General features: G+C 38.4%; 1 protein-coding gene across 1 annotated transcript; it reads right to left on the bottom strand.

Annotated features, from left to right (window-relative positions):
• Nucleotides 1-482: 482 nt before the first annotated feature.
• LOC134329195 (ribose-phosphate pyrophosphokinase 2) lies at nucleotides 483-13,945 on the bottom strand. The gene is made up of 7 exons (XM_063010384.1): nucleotides 13,663-13,945; nucleotides 7,726-7,909; nucleotides 7,041-7,139; nucleotides 4,466-4,590; nucleotides 3,200-3,373; nucleotides 2,418-2,577; nucleotides 483-1,227 (listed from the first exon to the last, which is right to left on the bottom strand). Exons 1-7 carry the CDS (start codon nucleotides 13,782-13,784, stop codon nucleotides 1,135-1,137), a joined length of 957 nt encoding a protein of 318 aa, XP_062866454.1. The 5' UTR covers nucleotides 13,785-13,945; the 3' UTR covers nucleotides 483-1,134.
• Between the last annotated feature and the right edge of the window lie 6,258 nt (nucleotides 13,946-20,203).

Here is a 20,203-nt window from a genome sequence, read left to right as displayed (position 1 = left end):
TTCCCTTATTTTTAAATCCAAAACTTGACAGGTATGGCTAGTAGATGTTCTTGGAAATGTCTCCACGAACTTTTCACCCCTGGTTTTGGGCAGCTTGTCTGACTCTTCATGGCAGATCCCCTCAGATTAGCTGGGAAACCCCTAAAAGTCTTGCCCTGATCTGATTGTATAGATCCACAGACAGTTTCTCAGACTTTATGGCTTGGTTTCTAACCTGACAATGCACAGCAAATTATTGGCATTTATAGATCCTAATTTGTGCCTTTCCAAACTATGTCTAAACACCAGTAGAGTTCTTGGGTGCAGGCCACTGGAGTTCCATTATACCAAACTCTTTATATACATAAACAGTCATGCTGGAGGAGAAAGGTCCTTTACCAAATTATTGCCACAAAGTTGAAAGCATGTTATTGATTTTATACCTATTAGCCATGGGTGTGGCTAAAAGACATAAACTAACTATTTTAAAAAGATTGTCCACATTCTTTTGTATTCAATTTTATTCTGGTTTTTAACCAAAAGTGTGAATGAACTGCATCACAAAGTACAAACACATTGGATTCTTGATTTATGCTAAAGGTTTACAAAATTAAAAGTTTAACACCACTCCTTTTTCTCCACCGTCTTTGGGAAAAAAAATTACATCTGGTTGTAGTGGAACTATTTATAAATGGGTACTTAAGGAGGAATGAAATACTAATATGAGAAGTCCATTCCCACCACCTAAAATAAAATGAAATCCAGCACCTAATTATGTTTTCATTAGTAAGTTAATTGCTATCCCAAAATCATGATTTTGTATACTATGATGACTTTGTATCTCAAAATAATGATAATGAGACTTCAGTTAATATTGAAAAAAAAAACAAGGTTCTGTTTTCTTTCCTAATTGTAGGTGACGGGACTAGACTTCCATAAAATACTTTTAAGAAATCAAAAGTCAAATACAAAATAACAAACATGAGGTATGCTGATAAAGTAACTTACAGCCTAAAGAATAACAAACTCTGATGTGGGCGAGATTTACAAGAGCCGGCTGCTTGCTACGGCCTATCACACATGATTTACTCTTAAGACTCCTACAGTGGAATGATGCAGGATTGGTGGTCTAAATGCTTTTCAGTGTAGTCATCTTTACAATGGTACGTGGCTAAAAAGGTACGAGACAGATTCTCCGTTGTGGGTTCTTCGAATGGCCTCAGCGAGGATCATGGCGATGTCAATGACCTGGAAAAGACCAGTTCAAATTATGTTCAGTCACATGCAACCGTTCCAAACTAATGGAGAACAGCAAGTCACAAATAAAGCACATCCTCAAGCTAAACATGTGAATGGTCATGATTTTAAATATACAGGCAAACAAAACTGTAAACAAAACACCACAACACATTTTAAAAAGCTTTTATTTAATGCACCATCACATACATGGTTCAAACTACATGCTACCGTTTCCCTTTATGGTATAAAGTTGCATGTAAATGAGAAGAACAGTGACAGCAGATTTCTGTGGCTATACACAACCATGGGGATCAAATTCCACTTTCCAAAAACAAGCAGAAGGTGGATTGGCTGTTTTAAATTGACCAGTAGTGTGGCTGATAAATAGGTGGATGAACGGGTGAGTCAGTAAAACCCTGCTAAGCCCTGGACCAATCATAATAGAAAAAAGCCTTTATTTGCCATATATACATATACACGTGTACAGTACAATGAAATTCTTTTTTGCGTATCCCAGCTTGTTTAAAAGCTGGGGTCAGAGCGCAGGGTCGACCATTGTACGGCACCTCTGGAGCCGAGAGGGTTAAGGGCCTTGCTCAAGGGCTCAAGAGTGTCTAAAGTGTTTCCGAACAGGCTCTGAACCCATTATAACCCTGCGGCAAAAGACAGGCTGAGTGCCTTACAGTTTCAGGGTGCTGATTTTAAACCTTGCCTTTGGTCACAGTACATGTTGTACCTATTAAAAAAACCCAGGAACAGAACTGGCTGCTTTTCGTTTGCCCACAACGTGAATGAGTGGATAAACAGATGAGTAAGCGAGGCCCTGCGCTGGATTGACATTTTGTCCTCTGTGTAATTTCAGCTTGTGCCCAAGTGCTTCCAGGTAGGCTTCAGATCTATTATGACCTTTGGAAAGCTGATAACATGGGTGCCACAGCTTCAGAGTCTTGTGTTCAAACCTTGCCTCTGGTCAAATTGAGAACATTTTCTCCATGTCCAAACTGGTTTCATCCAACCTCCTGAAACCTGCTTAAAGTGGTTTGTCTGATCAAAATTTGCCCCAAGGTGCGACTAATTGTGCAATGCACCCTGCCCTGGATAAGCTTCTGTGCACAGTGTTGTCAGGTTTTTGAACATGAATAAAAATGATTTCTTAACACATTTAAAATCCGGTCCTAAGGCAGCATTAGTAGAAATACCTGAATTTTGGGACACTGCTTCATCTTCTCCTCTTGTGGAATGGTGTTGGTGACGACCACGGCCTCAAACGGAGCATTGTTGATGCGCGAGATGGCAGGGCCCGAGAAAATACCATGGGTGAGAATGGCGTAGACCTTTATTGCACCAGCAGAGATCAGCCTGACAGAACAAAGTAAAAACGACAGACGTGGATTCAGAGATACATCATCAGAACACAACAGAAGAAATCAAAAGTGACGAAATGAACAGAAATGTCTCCCTTACTGCATCTAGCATAATCTAGAATCCAGTCAAATCCAGACTATTTCACTTCCACTGAGAAAAAAAAAAAGGGGCTCGACAATATCATTACCATGTGTCCAAAAATGTGTTTTTTTTCCCCCCAACTTCAGCTGCTTCTGTATTTAGGGGTCACCACAGTGGATCATTCTTGTCTGCTTACCTGATGTGTCACAGTTTTAAGCCCTTCATAACACAAACCTATTTATTATTATCAGGGCTTATAATAATATAATAAAATTGCAGATATATTTTGATATATAAAATGAATTTCAGACATTTTGCCATAATGTTGAGAGCATGCCATTGATTTTAACAATAATGCCAACAATGGGTATTGCGGAAGCTCCTGAACGTAATAATTAGGAGATTAGTAAGGGTGTCTGTATGATTTTGACCATACAGACCAAGGTATACACATTATTATTAAACTATAAGATAAGAGTTAAAATGAAATACATCATGTGTAGTGGATGGAGGACAGGTTGTGTCATTGACGTACTTATCAGCAGCATGACAGACGGTTCCACAAGTGTCGGCCATATCGTCCACCAGGATGGCCACTCTGTCCTTCACGTCCCCGACCAGCACCATACGGTCCACCTCGTTTGCTTTCTTGCGCTCTTTGTGAATGAGGGCGAACTCCACGTTCAGGCGGTCAGCGATGGATGTCACCCTAGAGATAAGAGGATGGGACAGGAAATTGTACTAGGTCTTCACCTGACATTTAATCTCTGGCACACAAGTCCGACCAGTAAATTCCTGCACTAATGTTTGTTTACAGGGGTTTCAAAATGCTGTAATAAGAATGATGGATATTTATCAGTGAACATATACACTGATTAGCCATAACATTAAAACCACCTCCTTGTTTCTCCTTGTTAAAGAAACCCTCACCCAGGAACTCAATGATCATGTTTCTTTTATAAATAATTTATACAGCTCACCATTCATCACCTTAAACGTATTTATTTATCTATTTGAGTTTTAGGCCACTTTATACACAATTGTGTAATTTATGGCATGATCGGTGTTGAGTTCTTTTTATATTTTATTGTTTCTATTTGTACATTTACATTATTAGCATTTAGTAGACACTTTTATCTGAACCAACCTACAGTACTGTGACATTATATTGTCTAAGCAATTGAGGGTTAGGGGCCTTGTTCAGGGGCCCAATAGTGGCAACCTGGCAGTGGTGGGGCTTGAACCAGTGACCTTTTGATTACTAGTCCGGTACCTTAACCACTAGGCTACGACCGCCCTTAAAAATTGGTGCATTTATATTTTTGCTTTCATTTTTGTTCCTGCCAGGACGTTTAGGGTTGCTCTTGTGTTTTCCTGGGTGAGGGTTTCTTTAACAGTTCCAGGTATGTCACACGTTGGGGGGTTTTCACCTTTATCATGTATTGTTGAGTAATTCTGGTATGACCAATTCTACACCTTGTGTGTATGACCATCTACTCGTCTCTCATAACCTTGAAAGAAACAAAATAGCTTCAAAAATGACACTGTTGCACTAAATGAGGTTAAGTAATGAAAAAATAAGACTGTAAATAATTTATAGATGAAACATGAGCATTAAGGTCAAGCCCTGCACCGTGCTATGCAGTGCAGCAAGCCTATTTATCATTTACACTGACTGGTCACACTTAGAGCTTTAAACATTGCCCTGAAGCAAAAAAGGTCATTTCTGCCCTAAACAAGGCTCACATGCTCGACTACTTATTTGAACGATTTTAGAACAGAAAAGGAATTTAAAAATGACCTTTTAGCACCACCTGCATCTGGTGAAACAATGATGCAGTTTTTCCACTCAGGAATGTTTTCTCTGATCCACTGAAGGACGGCAGGTTCTGCGTACAGGTTGTCCACGGCAATGTCAAAAAATCCCTGTGGAAACAACACAGTGCATCAATCCAACAACCGTGCTGTCTGTGGGAATTTAAAATGCACCCACTGAAAACACTCAGTTCTGATTGGCTAGCAGTAAACACATGATCTGGTAAATCTGGAAAAAAAAAAATCCCAGTTCCAAATAAATGCATGTTGGACGACTCCACAAGACATGTGAAGGAATTCTGTGGTGTCTGGTATCAGGACATACTGGCAGGTCCTTCAACGTCTGTACATCGGTCAACCTTGCTCCATTGCATCCATGTCCAGTTCAGATGCAGCTTCATACACAGAAGGGTGTTTATTGCTTTTGGAACAAATTAAGAGCAGCCTGCCAGTTTTATAAAGCCAAAGCATCCACAATATTAAAAGACAGAGGTAAGGAGGGACTACAAAGTGTTACAAAGTGTGACCAAAAAGGCATGCATGTTTAAAAGTGTTTTCCAGTTTAAAACAGAACTCCGCTTTAAAATGTCTGTCAGTTAGCCGTTACCTCTTAGATATACAGTGGGGTCAAAAAGTATTTAGTCAGCCACTGATTGTCAAGTCAAGTCAAGTCAACTTTATTTATATAGCGCTTTTTACAATATACATTGTCTCAAAGCAACTTTACAAAATCCAGTGCAGGTTCTCCTACTTAGAAAGATGAGAGAGGTCTGTAATTTTCATCATAGGTACACTTCAACTATGAGAGACAAAATGAGAAAAAAAAAAATCCAGGAAATCACATTGTAGGATTTTTAAAGAATTTATTTGTAAATTATGGTGGAAAATAAGTATTTGGTCAATAACAAACAAGCAAGATTTCTGGCTCTCACAGACCTGTAACTTCTTCTTTAAGAAGCTCTTCTGTCCTCCACTCGTTACCTGTATTAATGGCCCCTGTTTGACCTCGTTATCTGTATAAAAGACACCTGTCCACAGCCTCAAACAGTCACACTCCAAACTCAACCATGGCCAAGACCAAAGAGCTGTCGAAGGACACCAGGAAGAAAATTGTAGACCTGCACCAGGCTGGGAAGAGTGAATCTACAATAGGTAAGCAGGTTGGTGTGAATAAATCAACTGTGGGAGCAATTGTAAGAAAATGGAAGACATACAAGACCATTGATAATCTCCCTTGGGGTCAAGATCTCATCCCGTGGGGAAAAAGGGATCATGAGAACGGTGAGCAAAAATCCCAGGACTACACGGAGGGACCTGATGAATGACCTGCAGAGAGCTGGGACCAAAGTACCAAAGGCTACCATCAGTAACACACTACGCCGAGAGGGACTCAAATCCTGCAGTGCCAGGCGTGTCCCCCTGCTTAAGCCAGTACATGTCCAGGCCTGTCTGAAGTTTGCCAGAGAGCTTATGGATGATCCAGAAGAGGATTGGGAGAATATCATGTGGTCAGATGAAACCAAAATGGAACTTTTTGGTAAAAACTCAACTCGTCGTGTTTGGAGGAAGAAGAAGAACCCAAGAACACCATACCTACTGTGAAGCATGGGGGTGGAAACATCATGCTTTGGGGCTGTTTTTCTGCAAAGGGGACAGGACGACTGATCCGTGTTAAGGGAAGAATGAACGGGGCCATGTATCATGAGATTTTAAGCCAAAACCTCCTTCCATCAGTGAGAGCATTGAAGATGGAACGTGGCTGGGTCTTCCAGCATGACAATGATCCCAAACACACCGCTCGGGCAATGAAGGAGTGGCTCCGTAAAAAGCATTTCAAGGTCCTGGAGTGGCCTAGCCAGTCTCCAGACCTCAACCCCATAGAAAATTTGTGGAGTCCGTGTTGCCCAGCGACAGCCCCAAAACATCACTGCTCTAGAGGAGATCTGCATGGAGGAATGGGCCAAAATACCAGCTACAGTGTGTGCAAACCTGGTGAAGACTTACAGGAAACATTTCACCTCTGTCATTGCCAACAAAGGTTATGTTACAAAGTATTGAGTTGAACTTTTGTTATTGACCAAATACTTATTTTCCACCATAATTTACAAATAAATTCTTTTTAAAAAATCATACAATGTGATTTCCTGGATTTTTTTTTCTCATTTTGTCTCTCATAGTTGAAGTGTAGCTATGATGAAAATTACAGACCTCTCTCATCTTTCTAAGTAGGAGAACTTGCACAATCAGTGGCTGACTAAATACTTTTTGACCCCACTGTAAAAAAACAGATTTGGGTCCCATCCAGGGTGTGGTACATCGGAACAACCCATGTGGATACAGAAAATGTCAAGCTAAAAATAGTTTGTCATGGTGCCTTAAATATATATTATTAATATGAATGCTCTTAATTTGTTCCAAAATCAATAAACCATTGTTTGTATGCCCACCATCCATCCATCCATCCCAATCCAATTCCAATCACAATCCAATCCATCCCAATCCAATATGAAGGATTATTGGTTAAAAAAAGTTTTTACATTTCTCTGTCTTGACTGTCCTACCTGGATCTGTGAAGCATGAAGATCCATAGTGATTATGTGATCCGCTCCAGCCACCGACAACATATTAGCCACTAGCTTGGCAGAAATAGGTGCACGACTCTGAAAAGCAAAAACATTTTTATCTTTTAGTTCAAATCCAGTCTGAACACCAATAATTCATTCTTTTCAAGAAATTAACAGCATTATTTAAGAACAGAGAACACAAAGGTGAAGTATGACTTGATTATGGTAAACTTTTAGCTGGTCGTTTTAGAAAAAAGGTGAACACTTCCACAACTGAAAAACAACTTATCCAGAGAGGCCAGTATGTATGATGAGATCTTATACATCATTAATTCAGACAACTGTGAAAATGCTACATCTGATTAATATAAAGTAAATCATGCTAAACATTAACATGATTAGATGTGCATGGGCTTACAGAGGGCTCTTTAACATTAGTAAAACTTTGTATCAGCAAACTGCTAAAAAGTGCTACAAACACAAACAGTTCTTTCTTAAGTCCTTACTAAAAGGCACAAGTCAAACTGTTTGGTTTAACTGCGACACCAAAACCGATCTGAGCTCAGCAAGACAGGAAGAGCAAAGATCAATCAAATCTACACTAAACGTTTCAACATCAGTAACCTGTGTAAACAAAGACACGTAAAACACACAATCAGAAGCGATTTTAAAAGGTTCTGACTTTGTCCTTCTTGTCCTGCCGAGCGTAAGGGAAGCAGGGGATGACGGCGGTGACCCGGGACGACGAGGCGATCTTGCATGCGTTGATCATAATCAGCAGCTCCATTAGGTTGTCATTGATCTCTCCACAGCCGCTCTGTATAATGTACACGTCCTCGCCTCGGACGCTCTCGCCTATTTCCACACTGAAACACACGACAGAATCGGTCTTAATGACGTCTTTTTATTCATGTCTGGACTAATGTCTGTGTGTAATTGTATGAACTACAGTGCTGGTGGATAATTACAAAATTGTACCATTAAGTGGTCAGTCTGTGGCCAGTCTGTTGCTCTGGTTGGTTTGTTTGTTTGGATTTTAACACCATGTTTAACACATTTGAGTCTGCTTATTGTATCTTGTGTTTATATTATGGGTCCATTTTATATTTTCATCTTTCTGTTGCTCTGGTAGTTTTATTTTATTTATTTTATTAAGATTTTAACATCCTGTTTTACACACTTTGGTTACATTTATGACGGGACAAGATTTTGTGATGTCAAACACAGTCATGGACAATTTTAGTATCTCCAATTAACCTGACTGCATGTATGTGGACTGTTGGGAGGAAACCGTAGCTCCCAGAGGAAACCCACACAGACATGGGGAGAACCGCTCCACCTGAGAATTAAACCCAGGACCCTCTTGCTGTGAGGCAACAGTGCTACCCACCAGGCCACCGTGCTGCCCGCTCTGGTAGTTGACCATTTTCAGCTCTGCGATAATAGAGGTATACCATTACTGCATGATAATGGCACAGTGGTGGGTGGCCTGGATCAAGGGCAGTTACAGATCTTGGGTTTTGAAATAGCGTTTGCACTCACTGTGCTATTTATTAGGAATGCATATCTGTTTGCACACATTGGAGGTTGGAGACGGTGTGTGTGTGTGTGTGTGTGTGTGTTACTTCTACTTTTGACAGGACAGTTTCTAATCACAGGACGCTGCCGGCTTTGTATCTCTGGTTGGAGCTCTATTCACCTCCCAGCATTGACATTAATGTTAGCATATCAATGAGATCATAGGATTTGTCCCAGCAGCACTGTTGCACCTGATACACTCAATCCAGCACAACACCCACAGTCATGTGTTTACTATGCTAGTGTCAGTGCAGTGTTGATAATAGTCCACCACCCAATTATCTGGTTAGTGGGGGTCCAATGTAGGTTCCTGTCTACCTACTGAATGAGATTAAGGGGGTTGACAAAGTGTTGAGCAACGTAATGGGTTTTAGCCAGTGATTGTATACCTGCAAAGCTCATCTATATAGCCATATATAGGTATACAGGACAGGGGCGGGCACAAAAAAAGGAAAGTGTGTGCCTTTAAAACACCATTATGACAGAAAGTACCAAAAGCACAGGGGCTGAATGTATTGACCTTTGACATTTCTATGATGTTGACATACAAACATGCGGCAAATAGTGGCACTAGTGTATACATATTTATATGCATTTCTGGGCTTGTGAATCTTTGTCCAATGCGTTTGTCCAATAGTTTTGTTTTTTCTACAATATTTTATTATAGACAGTAAGGTGAATGATTAATGTGGTAAGTACAAATTTGTGTTGTGTGTGTATGTTTACACAGGTCCAAATGAAATTCCACTATGGACAGCATGGACAAATTAATCCAATCCATGTCTTCCAGATGTCACACAGCCGTTTCTTCCTAATCACCTTCCTAATATTGTGTTGGTCCCCCTTTTCCTGCAACTGTGATGCTCTGTGTATTCTGACACCTTTCTAGCAGAACCAGCATTAACTTGGATCGGACCACACAGGCCAGCCTTCGCTCCCCACGTGCATCAATGAGCCTTGGCCGCCCCATGACCCTGTCGCCGGTTTACCACTGTACCTTCTTTGGACCACTTTTGATAGATACTGACCACTGCAGACCGGGACACACCCCACAAGAGCTGCAGTTTTGGAGATGCTCTGACCCAGTCGTCCAGCCATCACAATCTGGCCCTCGACAAACTCGCTCAAATCCTCACGCTCGTCCATTTTTCCTGTTTCTAACATCAACTCTGAGGATAAAATGTTCACTTGCTGCCTAATATATCGCACCCACTAACAGGTGCCGTGATGAAGAGATAATCAGTGTTATTCACTTCACCTGTCAGTGGTCATAATGTTATGCCTAGTCGGTGTACATTGGCCACTGTGTAGTAAGTGGGAAAGTGAAGAAACTGAGAAGCTGTTGTTATACATCACATGTATTATCACCCAGCAAACTCTGTAACTACAAAATGCAACCCATATTGTTTCACTTTAGGCTCTAGTTTAATATATGTTATTATGCAAGACGGTCACATTCCTGTTTTTCTTAAAAAAACATTTGGTAACAATCTCTACATGGAACAAACATCTGCACGTAATGCTCAATGACTGTTTATCTGATGAATTTAACAAGTTAATAAAAACTTAAACAAGACTGAAATGTGCCATCATTTTTGTAAATTTATACGGTCACAACCTCCCAAACTTACTTCCAGAATTTACTTATAGAAAACTAACAGGCAGCTTTTTAAACTGCTCTTTGTTCAATGGTTTCATTCATTTCTGAATGTGTACTATGAACCACAATTACTTAAATTCAATTCAAGTTAAGACTTAAAGTCTGACAGCAGCTTCTTCTCAAACTGTCTTTTCACATTTAATTAAATCACGTGAGTTAACAAGAACAGTTAGTGTACAAAAAAAATCCAAAACCTCCACGTCCAATTCATTAGGAATGAAATATGAGACGACTGAAGAGTTTTAGACACAACACCCACAATGCATCTGAAAGCTGGTTAATACAATGATGAAAGAATCAGTAATGCTGGTTTTTAAGAGTCCTAAGAAAGCAAGTGTCAGTTTTTTAATATTACGTTTATATTAAAAACACATTTGTCCTGTTCCAAAATTAACAGTTTTTTAAGCTTTGTTCATCAGACAGTAAGAATCCCAAATAGTTTCGTACTGTCTACTTTCATACCCTACATAAAGCATAATACTACTACTACTAATAATAATAATAATCGTGTCTTTATTCTTTAGTGCACTATATAAAGCATGAAAAGTCATTTAGGCTCATTACTAAAGGAGGAGAGAACAAACAATACTGAAGTGCTAAATTCCAACAATATTGATCTCAGTGTGGGTGAAAGTAGATCCATCAGATTTACATTGGTTTATTAGCTAGTACTAATTTCAAATACAGTAAGTTGTGTGTGTTCAGATTTTTAAAAACAACTCCAGGGTATTTTAAGTTTTCTAAATACATAACACTAGAGCTGAGGGTCTGTGGATATTTATGATCGGTCAGTTTTAATAGCCAACGACAAACTCTGGCAAAATACTAATTGAATCTTTAACCACAGAATTGATGGACTTCAACCAAACGTGTTGCTGTTTTTAAACACAGCCCACATATTCAAATAGGGTTTAAGTCAGGACTTTGGAAAGACCATTTCTAATGATTAATCCCAGCCTGATTCAGTCATTCAAAAAAAAACTATTTTGAGGTTTTGGGGTTGTTACCCTGCTGCAACAGAAAGTTTGGTCTCAGTGAATTATATAATTATATAAGACATAATATCCTTTAAAGCATAATACCACGATCACTCTCTGTGCACATTGCTGTTGGGTTTGAATACCTCATCTTTGCTTCACAAATCATTTCACTACTTTTAGTAAAACTGGCCAAATACCATGACCTGTGTCTTCTCTAATCACAACACTTTTCTCTGTTTCTCTGATTAGTTGTGTTGTATCGCCATTATAAGCTCTGTATTTAGAGCCACCTCTATGGCGTGCCATTTGTATGTTTTTTCAGAACACTTTAACTACACGAAAGATGTTTAAAGAGGTTGAGATTACAAGAGATGTTTGAGTTTTATGTTTTTCAGAAATTTTAAAATCTTAGAAGGAGCCGTTTTTCTAAAAATTTCTTTTATATCTGATCCAATTAGGTATAGATTTCTGTCCTGGGTAAAAAACTCGCATTCACATCTCTGATTAGTAACAAACTTGTGCTGAGCTTTAGGGTGTTGGACAGCGAGACGTGTTCCACCAAATATATTCAAGATGAATGTATAAATCTACCAATAAGACCAACTTTGTGGGCATACAGTTACTGACTGCGGCCAGTCTGTTGCTCTGGTAGTTGACCATTTTCAGCACCACAATAACAGAGGTATACCATTACCACATGATAATGTCATGGTAGTGGGTGTTGTGCTGGATCGGGGGCAGCAACAGATCTTGGGTTTTAAAATACTGTTTGCACTTACTGCCCTATTTATTGGGAATGCATAGCTGTTTAAACACACTGAGATGAACAGCTGGAGACCAAACTTGATTACATTTGATGATTAAGAGAAAATTCCTTTTAGCCTAAGATAATATCACTGGGGTGACACTATTTTTGGACTTCAACCCTGACAAAAATACCACTGTTCAAGTTACTTTGTAATGACAGACGCTTGTTTGTACAGGTGATCCTGGGAACTCAAGTTGCTTGAGTTTTGGAAATTATCAATCCACTAAGAGAGATTTGTACAAAGCTTCCTAGACTTAATTTAATGCTTGTGGAACAGCATTAAATTAGGAACATCTAGGAAGTGAACTCATTGGACTTATTTATTGTCTATCTAGCAGTGTTTATTTGAGCACAGAGAAGAGACCAGTTGTAATACAGTTTAATATGTCACAAATTAAACGATTTTATGATGTTATACTTTTGAGGATATTACAGATATTCCATGATTGAATTGTTGACTAACTGTGTATAGTGCACGTCTAAAGTTATTTTAATAAAGTTGTAAGGAATCTAAATTTGATAAACACTACTGACCCTATTCGGCAATGCATTATTATAACATTCTCACTATGTCATGGCTCGGTGGGTAGCAGTGGCGTAACTACAGGGGGTGCAGGTGCACTGGGGGCCCATGGCAGGGAGGGGCCCCTCCACAACATGAACTCAACCACCCACCTCACTGCCCCCCCATTGGCTGCACATATTATGCATAAATTATGACAAGCCAAACAGGAAATATATAGCAAACACTGATATATATGGAATAAAACAGATTATATATATCCCAGTGTCTGAGTCGGTTTCCTCCAACAGTCCAAAGACATGTAAGTGAGCTGAATTGGAGATACAAAATTGAATCTGATATTAAACTTGAGCTGATAAATCTTGTGTAAGCAGTAACTACCTGTTTTGTCCTGAATGTAACCAAAGTGAGTAAAACATGGTGTCACAGTCCTAAAACACATAAATTATCTGTAATCGGGTTGTTTGTTTGTTTGTTTATTTATTTATTAGGATGTTTTACACTTTAGTTACATTCATGACAGGAACAGTAGTTACTCATTACACAAGATTTATCAGTTCACAAGGTTACATCAAACACAGTCAGGACAATTTAGTAACTCCAGTTCACCTCACTTGCACGTCTTTGTAGTGTGGGAGAAAACCGGAGCACCCGGAGGAAACCCACGCGGACATGGGGAAACCTTGTCACTATGTCATGGCTGGGTGGGTAGCACTGTCGCCTCACAGCAAGAGGGTCATGGGTTCGATTCCCAGGTGGAGGGTTTTGGGTTCTTTCTGTGTGGAGTTTGCATGTTCTCCCTGTGTCTGTGTGGATTTCCTCCAACAGTCCAAAGACGTGCAAGTGAGGTGAATTAGAGATACAAAATTGAATCTGATATTAAACTTGAGCTGATGAATCTTGTGTAAGCAGTAACTACGTGTTCTGTCCTGAATGTGAGTCACCAAAGTGAGTAAAACATGATGTTAAAACCCTAATAAATAAATAACCCCAGTCAGTGAGGAGTGAACAGATGTTTAACAGATGTTTAACAGAGCTTTACTGAGACAGATGAGCAGAACTGAACTCACCAGGTCTCCTGGTTGCTGAACTTCTTGGTGATGACTTTTCCCAGCTCCAGTCCGAGACGATCTGCTACTTTCTGGGACAGGTCGTGGTGAGAGCTGCCGCTGAACAGCACGATGTTCGGCATGTTCAAACTCACGCTATTAAACCAGTGCGCAGAAACGAAGCGAGGGAAGTTTGCGCTGGTGTGATGCGCTTTTTCCGCAATGCACAAGGTTTAATAAGTTACAGTGAGCTAAAGCTGCAGCTCCGCGTTTACTACTGAAGCATGGCGCAACCAGTCCCTGCCAGAGCCAGCCAGAGAGGAAGTGACGCAGCACAAACACGAAGAAGGAGGTTTATAAACACCACAAAATAAATGTGTAATAAAAATACAATGTGTGTAAAAAATAACATACACTTACATTAAATTATATATTAAATAATATGTTATATAGGTCGTTTGGTGTATTTTTTTTCTGTATGTCATCACCCTCGTAAATATTCATATCATGCCAGCAAGAAACGCCCACGTGTCCTCCTGCTATCCCATAATACCACTGCCCCACCCAAATTAATAATAAAAGACTCGTTAAAGTAGGATAACATACGTTAAATATAAATGATTAATTAATACAGATATAATAAAAATTTATTATTAAATTAATGTTGATTAATAATAATAATAATAATAATAATAACAATAATATATGTTAATAACAATACTAATAATATATATGTTAATAATAATACTAATAATAATAATATATATATGTTAATAATAAGAATAACAATGCTAATAATATATATGTTAATAATAATAATAATAATTATGTTAATAATAATAATAGTAATATACATGTTAATACTGATAATAATAATATATGTTAATAATAATAATAATAATATATGTTAATAATAATAATAATATATATATGTTAATAATAATAATATATATGTTCATAATAATAATAATATATGTTAATAATAATACTAATAATAATAATACATGTTAATAATAATAATAATGTTAATAATAATGTTAATAATAATAATAATAATAATAATGTTTATAATAATATATATATATTAATAATAATAATAATAATAATAATGTTAATAATAATAATATATGTTATTATTATTATTATTATTAATAATAATAATAATAATAATAATAATAATAATAATAGTAATAATAATAATAATAATAATAATAATAATAATAATAATACATTTTATTTATGGGCGCCTTTCAAAACACTTAAGGACACCTTACAATACTTATAGTTTAAACATCAGTACATAATTAATTACACAGATTAAGGGTAGGCAAGTTTAAAGAAATATGTTTTAAGGCATGTTTTGAAACTAGGGAAAGAATCAGTGGTGTGAATGTCAGGAGGAAGAGAGTTCCAGAGATGTGGGGCAGAGCAGCTAAAAGCTCTAGCCCCCATAGTAGACACGACAGACGGACCAAAGGAGTAGATAATTGGAAGGCAGAAGAAGATCTGTGAGTATGACAAGGAGTGTAGACATGAAGAAGATCAGAGAGATATGGAGGAGCTAAATTGTGGAGAGCTTTGAACGTAAGGAGAAGGTTTTTGAAATCAATGCAATACTGGACAGGAACCAGTAAAGCTGCTTGAGAACTGGAGTAATATGTTCAGTCGAAGGTGTTCTAAAGATATGAGCAGCAGAATTCTGAACTAATTAAAGTTTACGCATAGCTTTACGAGGTAGACCAAAAAGGAGAGAGTTACAATAATCAATTTGGGATGTGACCAGGGCATGAACAAGAACAGAAGCACTTTTAAGAGAAAGGAATGGACGTAGACCATTTATGTTACATAAATGTAAATATGGAACACCAGTGAGCTGGTGAGCCACTAAAGGTTGTGATTTTTTTTTACAGGAAAATAAAATAAACAGGATTAAAACATTAAAGCTGTCACATTATTGGCACTTGTCTAGCTAAACGTCATGTGTACGCATCATCTATTTATTTATTAGGATTTTAACGTCATATTTTACACTACATTCATGACAATCGGTAGTTACTCATTACACAAGATTAATCAGTTCACAAGTTTAATATCAAACACAGTCATGGACAATTTTGTATCTCCAATTCACCTCACGTCAGTGGACTGTGGGAGGAAACCGGAGCTCCCGGAGGAAACCCACATACAGACATGGGGAGAACATGCAAACTCCACACAGAAAGGATCCGGACCTTCTTGCTGTGAGGCGACAGTGCGACCCATATAAAAATGGTGACATAATAGACATGTTAATACTTGTGTCATCGGATGCAGAAAGTACTAGGATAAAGTATAACAGTGGTTGCTTAGTGGTTAAGGTACAGAACTAGAAATCAGAAGGTTGCAGGTTCAAGCCTTGCCACTGTAATCCTCAGTTGCTCAAACTGTATTCAGCCATAATTGTTTGTCATTTTCCATAAAAGCATCTGCTAAATGCCACTAATGAAAATGCAAATAACGTGGAGCAGTGAGTGGGAGGGCATAGCTATACTGGTTGTGATGCTGTGTTATATGGCCTGAGAATTTCAGAATGGTCCAAAGTTCCTCCCTGCTGTTTGATTTACAAAAGTTTACATACATTATAATGTAATTAATAAAAAAATGATTAAGTATTAATAATTTTGACAGAACGTGGTTGTGCAATATTATTGTAATTCCAAAGCGTTTGCAAACGCTTGCTTGTATATTGCTTATGTGGACAGACTTACCTTATTAGACTCACCCTAATAGATCCACCTTGTTGTGTTGTTTCATTTCCAACAAAGAGAAAGAACTGCATCTACATGTGTTGTCGGTACTGTACATTGTGGTGCTTATAAGCTCTGTTCAGTCTATAAAACAGCTCATGTCCTAATGACAATCTGCTTCAATAATTAATTAAGATTAAATCTGGTTATAATTAAATGTAGTTTATTAAGCCTAAATCCTAATTGCTTTGCCAGATGGTACTGCAACACTATGTTTATAGACTTTACACAAAAGATTGGAGTGTGTCTGTGCCCATTCAGTCAAGAGAGCTTTTGTGAGGTCAGTCACTGATGTTGGAGAAGGTCTGGTTTGCAGTAGACATTCCACCTCATTCCAAGGGTGTTTAATGGGCTTATGGTCAAGGCTCAGTGCAGGTCACTGCAGTCCTTTCACACTTAACACGTCAAACAATGGCTGCGTCTGAAATTGCATACTTCAATACTGAACAGTACGTGAAAGCAGTACGTGAGAGCGGTTAATATGTCTGAATACGTAGTATACATTAAACAATACGTGAAATGTACCCCGATGACCACTGCTTAAGCAGCCATTTTTGAGTATGCAAACAATGCACACTTATTTATCCCATAATTCAACTGGAGCTGCAAAGGCATTTGTAACAAAGAAGAAAGATGGCGGAAAGCGGAGTAAGACAGACATTAAACATGTTATGACTAAGTACAACCCTTAATAACGTTATCAGTAGCTTTGTGGAGAATGACAAACTTAATTTGTCTGATTTTAAATTGTTATAACTGTGGCGATGAGACATCATGCATCATGTGACGTTGGTAAGATGGCGGACGTAGTATGTATGAGGTTGTGTGCATACTGCACACTTGCGTACTGAAAGAGTGTACTGCTATACCGGCCGAGCAGTGCATACTGCCTTGAATCTAGTATGCACTGTTTAAGTATGCGATTTCGGATGCAGCCCATGTCTTTATTTTATTTCATTATTTTTTTAAATTTTTCTTTATGAATTTTCTCCCCTTTTTTTCACTTTTTAGCGTGTCCAATTGCCCGATTGCATCATGCTTCCTCTCCGCCTATGCCGATTCCTGCTCTGATTGAGGAGAACGAAGCTAACCCACGCCCCCCTCCGACACATGGGCAGCGTGCCGTATGCATCTTATCACCTACACTTCGACGAGTGCAGTGCAGCTCAGCGTTGTGTACGGAGAGACACACCCTGAGAGCACTCTTTTCTCATCTCTGTGCAGGCGCCATCAATCAGCCAGCAGAGGTCGTAATTGCACCAGTCATGGGAGAGAGACCCCATCCGGCTTAGTCCCACCCATATCTGAACAACAGGCCAATCGTTGTTCATGTGGCCGCTCAGCCTTAGCCGGCAGGCAGAGCTGAGATTCGATACGATGTATTCGAGATCCAGCTCTGGTTCCTGCGTGTGTTTTTACCGCTACCTGAGCGGCCGCAGCCCATGTCTTTATGGAAGTCGTTTTGTGCACAGGTGGGCAGTCAATCAGGGAAAAAGAAAGAGCCTTGACCAAACTGTTGACAAAAAGTAGGAAGCATATATTTTATTTTATATTACTGATTTTATACACTTGTTAGCCTTGGGTGTAAATGACACATGAACTCAGTTATTAGACATGGTGTCCACAGATTACTCAGGTATATAGTGTATAAACAGTATTTGTGCTGAACAGAAAGGCAATGTATTTTATATATGAAATGTCTAATGTTCAGATTAAACAGACACATTTACACCATTTCTTAATTGTTCATATGTTTATGTTACATGGAAGTATGAGACATACATTTATACGTTTTATTCCAACAAGGTGAGATTTAGCAGCCCTGAGCTCACAGTGTCTGTTTTAAAGCTACAAAATTAATTTTAAATTAATAAATAAATTAAAAAATAACAGGGAGTGAAGAAATCAGAAACAGCACAAGAAAAAAAATCACATGTACAAAAACAGCTGTACAGATGAGTTCTAATAGGTTGATTGTTTAATAACAGCGTGTATCAGCAATAAAAGGAGTTCGGACAAGCAGTTGTGGCAGGTTTGACATTTGAAAATCTTCATATAAGGAGAACAAAACCTGAACCCCTGAGGGAAAAAAACCCCAAACATTAAATGAGTTTGATGAGTCACATTTACCAAGTTTCATACATCTGGGTGGATCTGTGTTTAGAGGAGTACACAGGATGCCTTCCACCCACAATGTCTGTTGCCAGCTTTTTAATAATGGAGGTAGGGGAGGGGTTATTCAATGTTTAAACAGACAATGGTCAATGTATATGAGGCAGTTTTGTATGCTAGGTGCACCCTATGGTGCAAACACATTTTTTGCTAATAGTTCCACATTCCAGGATAGTAATCCTCTCATATACGTATACTGCTACAATAGTACAAAAGTCTGGTTAAAGAATACGTATTATACGTATCATTTCTAATGAATGCTTTAGCCACAAACCATTCAGGATTTGTATGAGATTACAAAAAGGATTAAATCTGCATTTTACACATCATGTATTATTGGTATGATGGCATGTTGTGTTGTCAGTCTGATGCTTCTAAACATACTCTTATTTCATTTTATTAAGCTATCTGGTCGCTTTTTAGTACCACCCCTGTAAACCTTCAAGAACACACACGCTGCTCATACACACTTATTCACAGTAGGTCTGTGTGTGCAGTGCAGTGAGCACTTTCTTCTTTCCTCCATCACAGTATTGTTAAATTGCAAATTTTGATTGCTTTTCCTCTCTTTTAGACATTGTTTTTAATGCATTTTCTCCCCATTTTCCTCCCGATTTAGCGCACTCAATTTGTCCTCCGCTGCTGAGGGATACCAGATTGCATTCGACGAGAGCACGTCGCTGTACACGCCTCTTTTGACACGCGCACAGCCCTCCTCTTCTCGCCCCTGCATTCTGCACAGGCGTCTCTTCCGCCAATCAGGGTCCTTACACAGCGTATGAAGATCCCACCCACACATAGTCCGGCCCCCACCCTGCAGATACGGTGGCCAATTAGTATCTGCTGCTGGCACCGCCAATTATGCCCGCCAGATGGCGCCCAGCCGAACGGTGGCAACACCGATTTTCGAACCGAGGAGTTCAGAAACTCTCTTTTAGACATTTGCTAACACTAGTGGTTCTGTCTGCATCTAGGAACCCAATGTATTAATTTTCTCATTCTTAACAGGTGTGGATTATCTGATTTATATAAATTGGCATTATACTTTCAGGCTTGTAAACTCTTCAGTCGTGTCCTAGTATTATTTTTGCAAGCATACTATTTTTAAGAAATAAAGGAAATATATAAAGACCTTTTTAGCTTTCTGCAACTGATTATGTTTTGTTTTACTGAGATTTTAAATTAGTCTCACATGCAGCACATTTCCAAAATCTGCAAAATTTTCAGCAAATCTTTAACCTCTTAATCTTTAAGATTAAAAATTATTGTATTTACGCTATATGTGTCATTTCATATTATTATATAGAAAGTCATATTATGGTCAGTTAAGGAATCAGTTCCAAGATGTCAAAAATACAAAAAGCCATTAAAATGCAATATTGGTTATTATTTTTTTAAGAAAAACAATCTAACATACAGAATTTCCAGCATATTATTCTTTCCTAAACCATCAAATGAACTATTGTATTGTTTTATGTGTTACTGATATCATTTTGCCTTTTAGTACATGAAACAATTTAGTTGATCGCAATAAATACTAAGTATGACGATTCTTCAGTTCAACCATCTACTTTACTCCTCTAAGTTTAAACAGCAACATGTGA

Source organism: Trichomycterus rosablanca, chromosome 15, assembly GCF_030014385.1.
Source record: "Trichomycterus rosablanca isolate fTriRos1 chromosome 15, fTriRos1.hap1, whole genome shotgun sequence".
NCBI lineage: Eukaryota > Metazoa > Chordata > Actinopteri > Siluriformes > Trichomycteridae > Trichomycterus > Trichomycterus rosablanca.
Note: the sequence above shows the minus strand (reverse complement) of the source record. Positions and strands in the feature narration are given on the sequence as shown.

Coding starts and splice junctions, on each gene's coding strand:
- LOC134329195 (XM_063010384.1), bottom strand. CDS start 13,784: ATGCCGAACATCGTGCTGTTCAGCGGCAGCTCTCACCACGACCTGTCC. Junction 7,910..13,662: donor TTCAGCAACCAGGAGACCTG/GTGAGTTCAGTT, acceptor CGTGTGTTTCAG/TGTGGAAATAGGCGAGAGCG. Junction 4,591..7,040: donor TTCATGCTTCACAGATCCAG/GTAGGACAGTCA, acceptor TTGTTTCCACAG/GGATTTTTTGACATTGCCGT.